We start from the raw sequence: 13,902 nt of genomic DNA, 5'->3' as shown, positions 1-13,902 counted from the left end.
GAAGAGGAACTTCAAGAATTTGTCAGTGATTTAATCGAAGAATTCAAAATTACTTCAATACGTGCTTCTTTTTTCTTAGGTCTGGAAACTGGTCAACAAGAGGCTGGACCTGTATGCTTACATCAAACTCATTACACAAACAGCACTTCCAACATGAGGAACTGTAATGCTTTACCTACTCCTGCTATAAAGGACACTGATACAGAAGAAAATCTCATAATGCTGAATTTTCATAGAGACCAGCTGATGTTAGTTAAAAGGATCCTATGATACCTGAAAGGCAAACAAATTATGCACTTATTTCCAAAAGTAGATCTAAAAATTTGGTTTTATAATGTTACAGTCATTCTGATCATGGTGGTACAGGGTGATTCACGAAGTTATGCAAATATTTTAGTATGTTACTCTATAAGTAAAACTAAAGAAAAAAATCCAACAAACATAGGTCCGCATCTTGTGAATCTAATAAAACATGTCCCACACATGTATCTGTAGTAGTTTTTCCAGTACATTCAGGGAAGCAAAGAAATAATTTCATAAAATTTGTAATTTATTAACTACTTGGACCAATTTTGTTGTAGACAATTTACTTTTGGAAAAATGATGGTAATAATGTTAACTGAAACTGTGTGAATGTGTTAGATAATCTGCTTTTATTAGTACCATAGCATACGTGAATTAATGTTAAACCAGAAAAAACAAAGCTCATTGTTAAGGAAGTGGTATAGTGTACACACAATTTCACAATACATTCACAATAAATATTCAAAAATGTCTCTGCTGAGTGCAATGCATTTAGCTGCACTTGTATGAACAGATTTTGTTGCTCATTTCAGTTTCAAAGAGTTGTTCTTAATTTTGTCTATTGTACTCAAAATGCGAGCAAGTAATGCCTCACGGGTATTGACTTTGTCCTCATAAACTATGTCTTTCATCCATCCCCATATACAAAAATCCGTTGGATAGCCACGGACATGTAGTACCATGACCAATCCATTTCTGGGGAAAATGTTCATTTAGATGTGTCGTAGTGGCATTGGTGAAATGTGGAGGTGCGCCATCATGTTGAAAATACATTTTCAATCACCTAGCAAGTGGAACATCTTCGAGCAAGTGGGGCATGTCCTCTTGAAGGAATTGTATGTATGTCTGGCCAGTTAGATGTCCTGGGAAAATGAATGGTCCAATAAAGTGTGTGTTGATTATACTACACCATACAGTTATGCTAAATCGGTGCTGGAAATTGTGTTGCACTGTTGCATGTGGGTTTGCTTCAGACCATACGTGCTCGTTATGTAAATTGTTTATATAATCTTGAGTAAACTGCACCTCATCAGTAAATAAAATGTATTTGTGTAACTGCCAATTAGTATTTAACCAGTTGCACAACTCCAAGTGAAGGGCGGATCTCCTGGATGTTAGTGATGCACTATCTGTTTATGGTAAGGATACAGATTATTGTACTTTAGTGTACGCCATGTCTTAGATTGTGAAATGTCTAATCGTTGAGAGATACGTTGTGTACTGGGACCCGGGCAACATTGAACAGCACCCATAATATCCTCATCATCGTCTTAATGTATTGAGAGCTCGTGCTGGTTATGAATGATAGGTAGAGAGTCTGTCTCCTGTAACATTTGAAATACTCCTTTATTGGTTCATGCATTCGGAATCCTCTGAGTTGGATAAAGTACGTGGCATTTGTTAATTGCAGTTGTAGCATTACCATCACATTTGCCATAAATAAACACCATATTGGCATATTCTTCTGTCGTAAATTTGAAAGGCATCCCTATTTCATAAATAATATACAAACTACAACTATGTGGTTTCACTTAAATACACTGTTGTTATTATGTTCTTTAACTGAACAATACAAAAAACTAACTCATTTCAAGGTTAGGAAATGATTGAAATAACTCACTAATGGTTGCTAACAATGACAAAAAATGTTTCTTCATTCATAATGGAAAGTAAACAAATTTATTTGTATAATAATCTTAGCTTCTCTGGTGTTCTGGAAAACTACTGCAGATACACATCTGGGACATGTTTTGTAAGATTTACCTGATCAATAACAACAAAATAAATGGAAATCATGCTTTACTTTAACCTTGTACAGTTTTGCGATGCCTTCATATTAGCGAAGTTGCTAAATTTCAGGCAAAATATTTTATTAGCCATAACTCCATTAACTAAACATTTGCAGACCTATGTTTATAGGAACTTTTTTCTTTGGTTTTCCTTGTAGAATAGCATATTAAAATATCTGCATATCTTTGTGAATCACCCTGTATATGCAACACAGCCCAACTCCGATGCAGGCATACAAGCACTCACATGCATGCAAAGGATCAGTGAGGAATTTGTGCCTTTCTGATGTGTATGCAGTAAATGCAGAAACATGAAGTTGATGACATTGTTACCAAATGCATCCATACAGGACCAATGCGCTGTTATTCTTTTCTTGGCCAAAAGTCTAAGACCAATAGACAGTCACTGGAGAATGAAGAATGGGTGTGGAGCAGCTTGTGTGTCAAAAAACACCACTGTGGAAGGGCGCATGATGTGGGGTGCTACTGCTTCATGATAACGCATGTTCCCACATTGCAAATGTTGTAATGCAGAAATCATACCAACTCAAGCAGGCAATATTCAAGCACCTGCCCTCCGCACCTGCCCTCCAGTCGTGGTCTCTCCCTATGTGATTATCAACACCTTTGGTCCCTTAAAAAGGGCCTTGGAGGGCTGATGATTCATGTCAGATGAGGATGTGCAGCAGGCAGTAACAGACTTTGTTACACAGCAAAACAAGGTGTTCTGCCAAACTGGTATCCCCAATCTGATGCATTGGTGGAATGATTGCCTCAATGCTCATGGCAACGATTCTGGACTGCACGGCCTTCAAACAGAAACTTTTTGGTCACCCTTTATGTGTATTTTACATTTTTGGTGTTATTTAATAACTGAAGCCTGTGTATTACTTTTCCAGATGGCAAAGTTCTCACTATTTAATTGTTTGTTTATTTTGCTATCATTGTGTTAAGCCAGTAAATACTCCATTTAAATTCAGATTCAAAGAAATAAACTCTCATACCCATGACAATATTTGATCATAATTTTTCTCTTTGCATTTTGAAGCTTTATAACAAGCTGGTGGCTATTATTTTCACATCTTTTTCTTCTAACTGGTCAAAGTCCCTGATAACCATTACACACAAACCTTTGACGAACCACATTTATTAACAGTGGTAATCATAGTGCCTTTAGCAATGAAAAGGTTGTGACACAATTCATCAGCTGTTACCAAAAAGGCTGATTGAGTACTGTCATATGCACACTGCATATTTGACATAGTCAATTCAGAAGTGGGCCGGCCAAGAGCTTTTATGAATGATTGCTTACATTATCTAACCAAACGTCTAACTGTGCTGACATCCTTTGCAGCACCACCAAAATATTCTTCAGCCTTTCATGAATGTGAGCTGGGGTTTCACCTTAAACATGCAGGAATGTTATCACGCACTGCTAACGGTCTAATACATGTGCTGTGGTAGTACATCTAGGGGGAAAAAAAACCATCTTTCATCTTTTCCTTATGATCAGGTGAGAGATGTTTGTGTAAAAACGTTATTCAGGAAGTTAGTATTTAGAGAACTTCCCACTGAGCACACTTTGTGTTGACATATGTACAGAGAGGATGAAAGAAGCATGGGCACAGGGCATCATCAAAGTGCGAAAGTGATCAAGTGTCTCCATCTGCTGTGAAAGGGTCACTTATGCTTTGGCATCATTGCTTGATGGTGTTTTGGAAGGCAGACAGAAAGAGGCATTGCCTACAATGTCAATGCCCAGAAACAATCAAACAAAGCAGAAGAGAAATGTCACTCTCTTCTGTGATGTTATGTGATTCAATTCGAAAATGTTGATCTAGTTAATATGAGATCTGCTTTATGTATAAATGTTTCACTAGAGCAACAAAATATAGAAGAATTCTTTAAAAGGCAGTTATGTCATTTTGCAGCTTGAATATTGTACAGCTCTCTTACAGCTCTCTGTTCTGTGCAAATAGAAACGAAGTCACATGGCGAGAGTTGGTGGCACTGCATAAGAAGTCCACAGCATCAAGAAACTATGAGAAGGCAACTCTAAGAAAATAGTCAAGGTAAACGTTCATGGGCAGCATCACGGGACAGATCGTTGAAATGTAACAGCTAACTGCTAACACACATGCCAATGTCACCCATCTCTTCTCAAGATGCTAGCATGTTATTGCTGCTGTGTAGAAACATTTATAAATTCCTTCGTGATATCTTTAATGCGGTATACTGGCCACTTTTAAAGCTTGAAAGTCTAAGTATAACATTTTAAAAAACATCAGCAACCAAGAAACTCCTGTAAACAAAGCACCATTCTGTGATAAAAAAAATGGTTCAAATGGCTCTGAGCACTATGGGACTCAACTGCTGAGGTCATAAGTCCCCTAGAACTTAGAACTACTTAAACCTAACGACAACACACACATCCATGCCCGAGGCAGGATTCGAACCTGCGACCGTAGCGGTCGCGCGGTTCCAGACTGTAGCGCCAGAACCGCTCGGCCACCAGCGGCCGGCATTCTGTGATAAGATGCTGTGTTATTTGTAAAGAGAATCATTATCAGGACTGATTAGAAAGAGTCAACAATTTTTCCTTGAACTGTTGGAGGTGAATCTCTGAATAACTTTTTTCTGGTACACTACATGACTTGTCAGATCTAAGAGCAAGAACATGGATCATGAAGAGAGAGAGCCATAAACTTCTGACTGTGTGCGGCAGTCAACGTGTTAAATTATCACTTTTACATGAGAGACTGTACTCTGTTTTGTGTAATGTTTCATCAATGAAGAGTGTTATGAAGGTGAAGTGTTCAGTTATACTGCACATAACTTTGACAAGGAGATAGGTTTAAAACACTAAATAATTTCTGTACATTTATTTAATGCACCAGAAGAATCATTTATATCTCACTCATTTCTCAACAATTTTATGCCATCTATATATTTCTTGATTTATCTAATCATATAAATACCCTGAGAGAGCGTTCTCGAATGCCTGTCCTGTTATGATCCACTATGATGAGCTGAAACATAGAACTGAAGTTCTTCATTCAAACATTTGCAAAGTATTCACAATTTTTATCAATTCTACTTGCATCATTTCATTCAAAAGTTACATATTTGCTAACTTATTACTCACAGAGTGATTATCAAAATCGTTCAAATTGAGGGGCATGAAAGGGAAGCAGTGGTTGGGAAGCAAGTGAGACAGGGTTGTAGCCTCTCCCCGATGTTATTCAATCTGTATATTGAGCAAGCAATAAAGGAAACAAAAGAAAAGTTCGGAGTAGGTATTAAAATCCATGGAGAAGAAATAAAAACCTTGAGGTTTGCCGATGACATTGTAATTCTGTCAGAGACAGCAAAGAACTTGGAAGAGCAGTTGAACAGAATGGATAGCGTCTTGAAAGGAGGATATAAGATGAACATCAACAAAAGCAAAACGAGGATAATGGAATGTAGTCGAATTAGGTCGGGAGATGCTGAGGGTATTAGATTAGGAAATGAGACACTTAAAGTAGTAAAGGAGTTTTACTATTTGGGGAGCAAAATAACTGATGATGGTCGAAGTAGAGAGGATATAAAATGTAGACTGGCAATGGCAAGGAAAGCGTTTCTGAAGAAGATAAATTTGTTAACATCGAGTATAGATTTAAGTGTCAGGAAGTCATTTCTGAAAGTATTTGTATGGAGTGTAGCCATGTATGGAAGTGAAACAGGGACGATAAATAGTTAGAACAAGAAGAGAATAGAAGCTTTAGAAATGTGGTGCTACAGAAGAATGCTGAAGATTAGATGGGTAGATCACATAACTAATGAGGAGATATTGAATAGGATTGGGGAGAAGAGAAGTTTGTGGCACAACTTGACTAGAAGAAGGGATCAATTGGTAGGACATGTTCTGAGGCATCAAGGGATCACAAATTTAGCATTGGAGGGCAGCGTGGAGGGTAAAAATCGTAGAGGGAGACCAAGAGATGAATACACCAAGCAGATTCAGAAGGATGTAGGTTGCAGTAGGTACTGGAAGATGAAGAAGCTTGCATAGGATAGAGTAGCATGGAGAGCTGCATCAAACCAGTCTCAGGACTGAAGACCACAACAACAACAATATTTTTTCTACTTACTTGTACTAAATTCCTCAAACATTTTGCACACAGAGGGCATTAAGTGGCTTAGCCACTTGTTTTTCTTCTGATGAGAAAACATTGTTGACAGCATTATGAGTATCTTTCTTTGTTCCCTTGAAGGGATACTCAGGATGGTTTTCAACCCTGAAATTGCACAGACTTATTAGAATTAGATCATAACATACAATGTTCATTGTTTAATGATTATAAATAATGAAAGGATTAAAAGTAACATCTTACCATACAGTTGAGATACTTAGTAGTCAATAAGCATACTGATAACATTGCTAATCTTTTGAGCAGGTCCTTCTGCAGAGCTAAGTAGTTAAGAATAAACATACACATACACTGATACATTAACAGTAGATTCAATAAGTTCATACCATTATATCTGGTGAACTGATTTTCAGTTCTTAACACAGCCACAGTGGAACCTTGTATATGATTATAATGTCCTGAGCAGCTATATTGTGCTGCACTTCAACTGGGGTGTGGCATTAGTTAGTTACTTGTGTCATAGATCAAGTTCATGATAAATGTTATGATGTGGAATGTTTCAACAGAACAAACATAAAACACCTTGTTTGTAATAAAAAGAAGGATAAGACAGATTGTGATCATTGTTTACAGACTGGCAGATAGTGCCACATCTACAAAATGATTACACTTTCAACTGTAAAGGACCAACATTCACTGTGCCACAAAATGTTCATGTTAGTATAGCACCAGGTTGTGAATCCAAGCATTCAGATATTGCAGCATGGAGTTTTACAGGTCTCAGATGCAGTCCTGTGATAATACAGCCCATACTGCTCACACCTGAGCATGCTGTTGCTCCAGATTGATGGATGGAGATGGAGTCCTGATGACATGCTTCATGTAACCCCCCATTTTGCGATTGAGGGGAGAGTTGGCGATGTGAATGGTAATGGAAGAGTTTCCACAGCTGCAAAGATATGCTCAGGAAGTGGCAGAAATATGAGGACAAGCATTGTCCTGTTCAATAGAGCATGGGGGTGGGTGTTCACGAACAGCAAAGCCACCATTTGCAGGACCCCATCCATATACCATCTGGCTGTCATGGAGCCCTTTAGGAACACTAATGGTGTAAAGCGAGCAACATGGGATGCACTATCGCAGGATTACACTTGAGATCTGTATTACTCTATGCTGTGATGTCTGCACACTTGGATTTACAACCACAGGGGCCTGACACCATACTAACATGAACGGGCACCATACGATATTGCTTCACATGCCATTGCATTAATCTGGCAGGAACTGTGATGAGAGACCACTCTTCGTGGTGCACCCCCACTGCACCTCCAGATAAAGACCTGCCTCTGAGGCATAAATGGGACTTCTCACTAAAGATGACCTGCTGTCAACCTGCAGGGGCCGATGCCCATTGTTGCTGATGACAGGTGTGTGTGTGTGTGTGTGTGTGTGTGTGTGTGTGTGTGCGGGTGGGTGGGGATGAGGGAATGTTAGGTGTGCTCAACGATGAGTTTATCAGCACCCACAATTAAATTTTTAGGAAGGAATTCGGTTGAAATGGAGAAAATGTCAGGAAAGAAATAAAAAGTAATCTGAAATAAAATCGTACTCACTCTCTCCCAATTGACCGGTGAATACCCACACAACTACACTAGGTCACATCATGAAATTGTTAAGATGTTCTAAAACTGTTACGTGAATTGAAACAAGACAAGAGGAAAGCTATAATAAATACTCAGGACTATGTGGCGGGTGATCACTAAGAAGAAGCATGGATGAGCCAACCACCCCAATAACACCTTAAAAACATCACCTTGAAATTTTAAGGAACAAGTGAAACAGTTCACAAAGTTTTCAAAATTTTAACATATTCATTTGATAGTCAGATAAAGTAGGGGTCGAATCTGTTGACAAATGAATTGTCCCCTTTGGTCTGGAAATAAAACACAGACTAGTAAAATGTGGCATCCTGAGATCTATACATCAAGAGCACCACACATTGAAGGGTTCTCTCACCAGAGCTAGAAGCCACACATCATACAGCTGTGGCTTATGTGACGGTGAATGAGGAGGACCTAATCCTACCTGCATGACAGGAAGAAGGTACAGCAGGACAGCATTGTGAACTTATAAGATGCAGATTACTGTTGTCATTTACAAGTCACTATTCTTCCCATTGACGCATGACTCTGCAAGGTCATAACATGTAACAGCATCACACACTGAAGTATCTGAAGACACGACATGCCTCCTTGGCTGCTACATCCACTTTTTCATTCCCCGTAGTACCCATGTGCCCTGGTACCCAGCAGAAAGTCAGCTTCTTCCTGGACTACTTTATCTGCTGGGTACAGGTGTTGCAGAGGGTGAAGGGCACTCAGAGAATCTGAACAGACAAGGAATTTAGCACTCGAACCACGTTTCTTCTCCTTCAGCGCCTGCAAGATCATGCATAATTCTGCATAGCAGATAGTAAAGACTTGAGACAGTTGGATCTTGAAGACATGATCAGGGAAAACAACAGAGCAACAAATGGAGTCCCATGTTTAGAGCCATCCATAAATGCAGCTACATAGTTATGGTGCTCAGCTAAAATGACACAAAATAATGTATTAAAAAATATGCAGGAATGCAACCACGCCACTACCGCAGTAAATCTAAAATTATTCTGGGCCTCTGCAGCTATCAGTGTCGTGACACAAGTCAAGTAGGGCACAACACTATGGGAGTGTGTGTGACAGGCATCATAAGAATCAGCATGCAGCAAACGCTACTTCATGCAACCATCTACCAATGGTACTAGTGCTTATGGGATGTTGCATAGAAGGCAGGACAGAGCACTGAATAGCCCCCACCATAACTGTGGGATCTGTTTGCATGTGGTACACAATCTGTTGGTCCTGCCTGCTTGTAGTGCATATTGGATGTCCAGATACTACATGTTATGTGTGCGTTGCCACCGACAACAGCCAGTGGTGGTGTCTGTACGATTGGCATGGCACACAACACAACAATACGAATACTCAGCCTCTGCAGCCCCACTATACAGCCTATGTTAAACTCTTCTAGCTGGACAATCAGCTGTTGAATGTGTCGCCTGGGCACAGTGCATGTTCAGATGACGCAATAGTGATGCTGTCCTATGGGCTGGCATTGCTGTTTTGGGGCTGACAGATCATTGATTTTTAACCTCATGAATTATAAATCACTTGACAGAGCTGGAAGTTTGAGAGAATTTTACTGGCATATATTTCTGCAAAAGCATGTACATGTATACTGTGAGTTAATCACGCATTTCACAAATGACTAAGAATGTTACAAGGTATAAAACTTTGCTTCCACCATTTGCTGATAGGTGGCGACAATAATAAGTAGCGGTTGAAAGAAACAGATTGCAGACATCAGGCGATTTGCTTGGATCTTGGTCAACATAACCTCATTCAAACATTAGTCAATTTGTCTCTGCATTATAAAGTTGTTCTTGATTGAAAATGTTAGTTTACAAGCCTAATTCTCGTCATTTGCAGGAGATGTTACTGTTTTGTTTCAGTTGAAAAAAAAAAAAAAAAAAAACAGCGGCTGTGTCTCATTGAATGCTCTCAAGTACGTATGGTAAGGATGCTATTAGTGAAAGAACACGTCATGGGTGGTTTCAACGCTTCAAGAACGGTGATTTTAATGTCATAGAACAGCATAGTGGTGGAAGAGAGAATGTTTTCAAAGATGCAGTATTGAAAACATTGCTGAGTGAAGACTCGCAGCAAACTCAAGAAGACTGGCATGATTAGTGGCAGTGACACAGCAAGCCATTTCAAAATGTCTCCAGCCTATGGGCATTATTCAGAAAGAAGGAACTTGGATCCCATGTGAGCTGAAACCAAGAGACGTTGAATGGCGTTTGTGTGTTTGTGAACAGTTGCTTCAGAGGCAAAAATGGAAGAGATTTCTGCATTGCTTTTTGATGGGGACGAAAAATGGGTTCATTGCGATAACCCTAAACGCAAAAAATCATGGGGATATCCCGTCCATGCTTCTATGTTGACGGCCAAACAGAATATTCACGGCTCCAAGATCATGCTCTGCATTTGGTGGGACCAGTTCGGCATCGTGTACTATGAGGTGTTAAAACCAAGTGAAACAATCACAGGTGCTCATTATTGAACACAATTAATGGATTTGAGCAGAGCATTAAGCAATACAGCGAGAGGCACAATAAAGTAATTTTGCAGCACAACAACACTCGACCCCACGTTGCAAAAGAGGTCAAAACATACTTGGAGATGGTGAAAATGGGAAGTCCTACCCCACCTGCCATATTCTTCAGACATTGCTCCCTCTGACTATCACCTGTTTAGATCAATGGTGCATGGCCTGACTGACCAACACTTTCGATCTCATGAAGAAGTCACAAATTGGACAGATTCGTAGATTGCTTGAAAAGATGAACAATTTTTTCGACGCGGGATTTGTACACTGCCCGAAAGATGGGAGAAAGTAGTGGCCAGCAATGGAAAATACTTTGAATGATACATGTGTAACAAATTTGTTCCATTAAAGCCTCAAATGTTGAAAAAAAATGGTGGAATCAAAGTTGTACACCTTGTACATATTATAGAGCCATAACTTTTTAGTGTCTTATTGGAAATTTTGTCCTCCCTACATAAACTTTGTTTTTGGAGTGATTATGATCTCCCTTTTTTCAAATGGGGATGTGAGAATGTGAGGTTAATTTTTAATTCACTGAATGTCTGCTGCATTGCTTCATCAGTGCACTGTTTTACAGTCTCTTCTGGGCTATTTGCACCAATTTTCTCACCTATTTTTAAAAAGTAATTATAAAAAATATCTGCTACACATGAATCTCCCTTTACAATGTTACCACTCTCTTTAAAAGAAATATTACTTCTCTGTCTCACTTTTAACAGTACTCGATATTAATTTTATTATTTGAACTGTCAATTTCTGACAAGATGTGCATACTCCTGGACGTTTTTCTGCAATTTCGTAATACATTACGGTACTGTTTATAATAAGTAAGTAATTCTGCGTGATTAGTTGTTCTGAATGTTTTGTGCATGTCATTTTTTTTCCTTGTGAAGAGACTGTTATGTTCGTAGCAATCCTAGGTTTCTTCAGTGACTTGCCATCAATGCATTTAATTATCTCCTTAGGAAAACTACTTTCGAAAATGGATACCAACTTTTTAAGAAATATGTTTAATTTAGAGTTAGCATTAGACTCAGTGTAAACTTACTCCAGTCAGAATTCTTAAGCTTTCTTTAAAAATCTTCTGTAGTTCAGCCCTTAATCAGCCTCACTGTTTTCTTAGGGTATTTCTGAACTACAAATAGAGCTAGCTGATTGTGATCTGGCAATCTGTTTACTACCAGCTAGGCATGTGTCACTTTAAATCCTACTTGTTAAATTAATACATTATCTACACCGAAGTACCAAAGAAACTGGTATAGGCATGCGTATTCAAATACAGAGATACATAAACAGGCAGAATACAGCACTGCGGTCGGCAACACCTGTATAAGACAACAAGCGTCTGGCGCAATTGTTAGGTCTGTTACTGCTGCTACAATGGCAGGTTATCAACATTTAAGTGAGTTTGAATGTGGTGTTCTAGTCGGCAAGTGAGCGATAGGACATAGCATCACCAAGATAGTGATGAAGTGGGAATTTTCGCAAATGATCATTTCACGAGTGTACCATGAGTATCCTGCAAGAACGGGACTTACGATGAGTGAAGAGAATCATTCAATGTGACAGAAGTGCAACCCTTCTACAAATTGCTACAGATTTCAATGCTGGGCCATCAACAAGTTTCAGTGTGTGAACCTTTCAATGAAACATCATTGATATGGGCTTTTGGAGCCAAAGGCCCACTAGTGTACCCTTATTCCGCCTCAGTTACACTATGTCAGTGATTGCTGCGCAAACAAGTTCTCCATGTACGCGTACACCACCATTACTCTACCACGCAAACATAGAGGTTACACTCGTCTGGTGTGAGACGTTCCCTGGGGGGTCCACCGAGGGCCGAACCGCACAATAACCCTGGGTTCGGTGTGGGGCAGCGGAGGGGTGAAGTGGACTGCGGCAGTCGTGGGGTTGTGGACCACTGCGGCTGCGGCGAGGACGGAGCCTCTCCGTTGTTTCTAGGTCCCCGGTTAACATACCCTTGATGACAGCATGACACAAAGCTTTATGCCTTGCCTGGGCCTGTCAACACGAACATTGGACTGTTGATGACTGGAAACATGATGTCAGGTCAGATGAGTCTAATTTCAAATTGTATGGACGTGTACAGATACAGACAAACCTCATGAATCCATGGACCCTGCATGTCAGCAGGGAACCATTCAAACTGATGGAGGCTATGTAACAGTGTGGGAATTGTGCAGCTGGAGTCATATGGGACACCTGATGTGTCCATACACAACTCTGAGAGGCAGGGGCCGTACACAATATTATGCAGGTGTACCAGTTTCTTTTGCTCTTCAGCATATAACGACAGTAGTGACTGTCTTGAGCAACTTGCCTAGGGTAATTTATGAATGATATCAAATCTATAAGTGGCTAGAAGTACCTCTGGTTACTTTCCCTCTCAGATTCCTTCAAGAATCACCCCAAATTAACATCCCCCCCACCCCCACCCCCTTCTGTCTGACACATTGTGTTGGATGGAGTGGGTGAGCGGAGAAAGGAGGTGAGAAGAAGCAGAAAGGGTTGAAGTGAAAGGTGGCTGATGGCTGAAGGGGATGGCAGGTGGGTGTGGCGTAGAGGAAACAAGTGAATGATGAGACTATGGGAGCAGAGAGCTCACCACAAAGTAAGCAGGAAATCGATGTGGCAGGCAATGAAGTGAAGGAGTGGACTGAGAGGGGAAGATAGAACAGAGGAAGATGAAGACTTTGTAGAGGAGAGTATGAGTGTAGAATATGTGAAGCATGTTGCATGGGGACAGTGTTGGAGGATGGTGTGGGACAAGAGCTAGAAGAATTTGAAGCCAGGTGGTTTGCAGGATTGATGGATATGTCAGAAGGACAATTCCCATTTATGTAATGTAGAGAAGCTGGTACTGAAGGGCTTAGATCCAGTCTCCAGATAATAGGTTGTGAATCAAACACTGAAGTTAAGCGTTATGTGCTCAGCACCATATTCACCACTGGATGGTCGCTGATGGCCAATTTTGCTGTGGTCATTCATAATCCATGCTACCTGCCCCCCCTCCCTCTTTCCCAAAAGAAGTTGCTCTGTAATGCATGGATAGTAATTCTCCTTACAACACATGCTTCAGTGCCACCATCCTGCTGGCGTCAGTCTCTGTAGCCCCACTCACATGTCCTCTTCCAGCCTGTCTACATGACACTCCCAAACCCGCTCTACACATTCTATGCTCTTACACTCCTCTGTTTTATTTCCCCCTCTTGATCTACTCCTCCACCTCATCACTTTATCATGGGCCACACACAGCTCACCATACTCGAACCAAGTAGAACTTATGGATGCCACATTACTATTCCACACCCTTATGCTTTTCTCTCCTAGTAGTCTGCCACCCTTCCCTCCATCATGCTCAGAGCCTCTTTTCTCCCATCGCCCATTCCACCTGACACAACATGTCACCCAGATGAGCTACAGTCCCAATAAAGGGTGACCAGTGTACC

General features: G+C 40.3%; 1 protein-coding gene across 3 annotated transcripts in view; it reads right to left on the bottom strand.

Moving 5' to 3' along the window:
* The window catches only part of LOC126200652 (1,5-anhydro-D-fructose reductase-like), an 84,259-nt gene that overhangs the window by 14,866 nt on the left and 55,491 nt on the right, over positions 1–13,902 (bottom strand). Inside the window, exons 7-8 of one of the 3 annotated variants that reach the window (XM_049936727.1) lie at positions 6,227–6,373; positions 4,961–5,135 (exon numbers count right to left, since the gene is read on the bottom strand). In XM_049936727.1, coding sequence (XP_049792684.1) covers positions 6,241–6,373 — 133 coding nt within the window. In that variant the 3' untranslated portion in view covers positions 4,961–5,135; positions 6,227–6,240. Of the gene's footprint in view, positions 1–4,960; positions 5,136–6,226; positions 6,374–13,902 lie in introns of those variants that run through there. The other 2 variants (XM_049936725.1, XM_049936726.1) reach the window with 2 other exon arrangements.

Source organism: Schistocerca nitens, chromosome 1 (assembly GCF_023898315.1).
Source record: "Schistocerca nitens isolate TAMUIC-IGC-003100 chromosome 1, iqSchNite1.1, whole genome shotgun sequence".
NCBI classification, from domain to species: Eukaryota; Metazoa; Arthropoda; class Insecta; order Orthoptera; family Acrididae; genus Schistocerca; species Schistocerca nitens.
Note: the sequence above shows the minus strand (reverse complement) of the source record. Positions and strands in the feature narration are given on the sequence as shown.